This window comes from Chaetodon auriga, chromosome 5, assembly GCF_051107435.1.
Source record: "Chaetodon auriga isolate fChaAug3 chromosome 5, fChaAug3.hap1, whole genome shotgun sequence".
NCBI lineage: Eukaryota > Metazoa > Chordata > Actinopteri > Chaetodontiformes > Chaetodontidae > Chaetodon > Chaetodon auriga.
Window position 1 is genome coordinate 21,511,365 of NC_135078.1, and position 4,634 is coordinate 21,515,998.

At 40.6% G+C, this 4,634-nt stretch overlaps 1 protein-coding gene across 1 annotated transcript; it reads right to left on the reverse strand.

Moving 5' to 3' along the window:
• Nucleotides 1-731: 731 nt before the first annotated feature.
• On the reverse strand, nucleotides 732-3,148 carry cmklr1 (chemokine-like receptor 1). The gene is made up of 2 exons (XM_076729877.1): nucleotides 3,076-3,148; nucleotides 732-2,938 (listed from the first exon to the last, which is right to left on the reverse strand). The coding sequence occupies exon 2, from the start codon at nucleotides 2,902-2,904 to the stop codon at nucleotides 1,858-1,860; it is 1,047 nt and encodes a 348-aa protein (XP_076585992.1). The 5' UTR covers nucleotides 2,905-2,938; nucleotides 3,076-3,148; the 3' UTR covers nucleotides 732-1,857.
• Between the last annotated feature and the right edge of the window lie 1,486 nt (nucleotides 3,149-4,634).

Here is a 4,634-nt window from a genome sequence, read left to right on the forward strand (position 1 = left end):
CAGCAAACTTTGTCCGCTATTTGGTGCTGAAAAATACTAAAATGCTCTGCAGATCTGAGTGATCTGTTGGTTCGTCACTTCAGCTGAGCCCTTTCACACTGACACGTGATCCAGTGTTTACTGTGAAAACATCCATTAATAAAGCTTCAAATTAAACCCTGACCAGAGTTTCAATGTGACTCACTGCTAGTGTCTCATCTAACCTTTGCAATGTGGTTCTTCCTGTTGCCTTCCACTGTTTCAACATCAAAAAAAATCACCAGTTGCTCTTCTTCTTGTTATGATTCCTCATATGTTACTGAGCAGGAAGTGATTTACTTTACAGAGATTCCATTCAAAGGTTCATTCTTCACAGCAGATACACGTTAATCGTGTCTTTTTGTACATCTTCAGGAGAAGAGCAATTTTGATCCTGGAAATGTTGCATCAATGAAATAATAGATGCTGTCAATAAAATGCTGATGCTTGTTGACACTTTTTGAATGCAAATAACAACAAATGAAATAGTCAAATTCACCCAATTTCACTTCAGTCTTTTAACAAATATCAGCTCTTCTGTGAACGTGATCGTTCTATCGCTGTGCATAAATTATAAATGAATTAATTTTCAAGAAGTTGTTGCTTTCAGGGAACTAACTTAAAAATGCAAGTCACAGCTCAAGATTGAGAGATTAATACATCAGAGTTTATTGGAATAGTTACTGCTTTATTTCAGAAAACAGAAACAAGGAGAAAAATAAACATTTATTGCACAAACCACATTGACCGTACAGCTCCCATACATGAAATAAGAAAAGCACAGGCCTATTCAACACGCTGTTTGTCAAAAGGAAAGGACAGCTGGCAGTCTTTCATTTGTACTGCATCATGTTGTTAGAGAGATGCATTCACCTCACACAATAAACAGATGAATGCAGAGGACAGAAGCTATTTCTCTACTTCTCTGATTCATGACAACTAAAGGCACAGTGCATACCTCAGCAGCAGTCCTCCACCCATCTGCACACGGTATTCAGGTCAGTCTGATGCAGCACACATATATGCGGAAATACGAACATAGTAGGTGTCAGTAAAAAAAAACCCAGAACATTGCTATATGTGGAAGAACATTTGAGGTTTTGTGTTCGTCGAAAAGAAATACCCAGAATCAAATCTTGGCTCTTGTCCATCACTGAGTGCATTCATTGTCTTCTCTTTTTATTTCCCATCATGTGGGATTGTGCTTATGTTTCGGTTCGGAGGGCAAAACAGCAAATTAAAAGTGTACAACAATTAATTTTACAGCTAATGAGTAAATGCTCCTGGATCCCGCTCCTCCAAATCTGCAACATACAAGCTGTGATTATTTCCGCTCCTTAATTTTGACGTTTCTCTGCAATTTGAAACCAACAAATGTTTGTGAAACGTGATGCTGCGAGGAGTCCCTCCAGTGTTCATTTAGCTTAATATCATTTCAGACAATGGTTAATGTGATGATTATACATTTTTATGTTTATTATCAGAAAATGTACCTCATAATTTACAGTCCTTGTATTTTACAGTCACAAATGCCTAAAACCTTCCAAAACACTGCCCTGAGAACAATCCTTCTTCTGGATGAGACTGACGTCACCCTGCAGTGCAACATGAGTTCAGTACATGTTTAGACTTTGGCTCAAGCTCGCTGATTCTTCAACCACATTATGTGTTTCTGAGCATAAATTGGCAACAGCTTTCTTGACGCTGCCAACAGTTGAAAGGTGCAACGATCCATACTATGAATCTATATGGACTTGACTCATATCTTATGGGAATTGACTGCATGTTTGAAAACAGTATTTTTGCTGAGTGCAACAGTTTTGGAGTAACGTGACACCTCTAGATGTGTGTGGAAGCTCTGCCGTCCATGGAGCTGGACCTGGACAGGTATCGGCTGGTGGTGCGACCTTCATCTGCCATCGCGTTCTCCATCTTTGAGAGCACAGAGCTCTTGAACTTCTGCTTGAAGTCATTGCCCATGAAAACATACAACACTGGATTGAGGAAGCTGTTCGCCGCAGCCATAGAAGTGCCAACTTTGAGTCCGGTGATTAAGATGCTGTGGTCATAGTCTTGGTGGCTCAGCTCCAGCAGGACGAACACATGGTAGGGCAGCCAGCAGATGAAGAAAGCAGCGACGAGCGCAGTCATGACCCTGAAGGGTTTGGAGGATTTGGCCATCCTGCTGGTTCGAAGTTTGAGGATGATGATAGAGTAGCAGATGATGATGATGATGAAAGGGACGACAAACCCTGCGACAAGGCGGCTCACGGCAACTATCTTGTGACTGAATTGGTTTAATGTGTAATTGTTGAAGCATACGGTCCTCCCCAAGTGAGTGCCAACATCCCGGAAGATCATGGAGGGAACGCTCAGTCCGATGGCGAGAACCCAAGCCAGCAAAACAACAACGGAGGCCATTTTAATACTGCGATGGTTCTGGGCCCAAACTGGAAACACGACTGACACAAAGCGGTCGACGCTAATGATGACCAGGAGGAAGATGCTGCTGAACATGTTGAGAAACATAACGCAGGAGGCGAATTTACACATGAAGAGGCCAAAGATCCACTCCTCCATCACCATGTTGGTGATGCTGAACGGGAGGAAGGCGCAGAAGACGAAGTCAGAGATCGCGAGGCTCAGGTACCAGGTGGTGTTGACCGTCTTCTTCATCTTGAAGCCAGAAATCCAGATGACCAAAGCATTTCCGCAGAAGCCCAACAGAAAAATGACCACGGTGACCACAAGTAAAACCACGCACAAGACTTCCTTTAAACACGTCGCTTTGTGCTGAAAAACTGGCTCCTCAGCTGGAGTCAAATTGCCATCGTAGCTGTAGTTATAGTCTTGATGATACAGATAATAATCCGAATAATCATCCATTTTGCCTGGGAGCACAGAACAGTCTTAGAGATTTCTGTGGGAACAAAGGAAAACATTTGAAATGATCTGTATTTTATTAAATTCGATATGAATTTTCATCAAAGTTATTAAATGAAAACACATTTGAATCTAAATCAACGCCCCTCTGATATTCGGTGATTAATGCCTTACCTGCAGCGCAGACCTTCCACTGCTGTTGACCTGACGGTGTCCAGAGCTGAGTGTCAACAGAGCTGTGCTGTTTCCTTTAAACACGTTAGAGACACCACTCAACCCATCAGCTTCACAATCAGCTGACCGAGTGGTTTCTCAACACTTCCATCCCCCGAATAGTTTCAGTACTGCATTTTCAGGTCATGAAGAACATTTGTTGTATAACATCTACTCAGGAGCTGTACTCAAGTACACGTTTGAGATACTTGTATTTTATTTGATTCTTTTCTTTTCATGCCTCTCCCTGCTTCTGCTCCACCGCATTTACTTTTTACTACAGTTATCAGACAGTTTTGAACAGAAAACATGCAGCAATATCGTTTCATGGCCGTTTGTGAAATAGTCTCCAAATTTAATCTATAGGATTTGTGTACATGGATACGAATTTTCCGTATTTTTCTGTGTCTTTCTGTGTCTCAGCAAGACTTTCTAACTAAAGTATTTGATTTGGAGAATCATGCGAATCAAACCCAAAGGTCTCCTGTGTGAACGTCCTGTGTGGACTTTGTCTCTCATCCGTCTGAAAGTCCTGCTGAGTGTCACAAAATGAAAAGAAAATTTATGTCCATGTACATGAAGATACAGAGTAATTTTCATGACTGTTGCGTGATACCGAGTTTCTAAAACAGGATGCCTTGTAAATTTAACTGCCCAACAGTATTTACAGGAGCTGAAATGAGTGGTTGATTTAATGATTACTCAGCAGACAAAAAATTAATTGATTTTTTATTTTGATAATCATTTTTAATGAAAAAAAAGTTAATGGTCCCAGCTTTCCGGTTTATTTTAAATATATTTTTTTACAAACCAATCAATCTATTAATTGAGGGAATAAACATACAAATGTTCAAAAGGAGCTCCCCCTCAACCAACTACAACAGTAAAACCTACTTTCATATTAATACAGGAGTGACGACATTTTCAGTGTATTTTTAGAGGGTGGTTTTTGTACTTAAACTTAAACACAGTATCTGAATACTTCCTACACCACTGCTTCAAACACCAAACCTAAACTCTTAAACTCTCCCTATTTAGCCATATTCCCAGGGAATAAATAAACACTGAGTTATCAAAAGCATTAATTTCTTGAACTGTTGTTGGTCAGTAAGGCTTTCAATTATTTTAATTGTACAGTATTGAACCTTCATGTTCCTCCTCTGGTGTGTGAAACAGAGAAGTATTCATGAACTCCCCTCTGTCACAGCTTTGTGATATGGCTCTGATGTTTCCCTTTTCTCTGCATGTCACTTGCCAGATGTAACCCTGCATGTAATTTGCCAGATGCAACTATTCAAAGCACTCAGAGGAGGAAAGCGTGCCAGGCCACAGTATTCATAAAACATTAAGCACTGGGTGAGACAACACTCTCAGGCTATAAACAAGCTGATTTTAATTTGATATTTCAGCCTCAGCTTTTGATGCAGATGTTTGTGGAAAAAAAGACGCATGAAAAGCAACAGCTGTTGTAAATACAGGCCACAGAACATCGCTGCCAACACGACCACTGGATCGGCTCT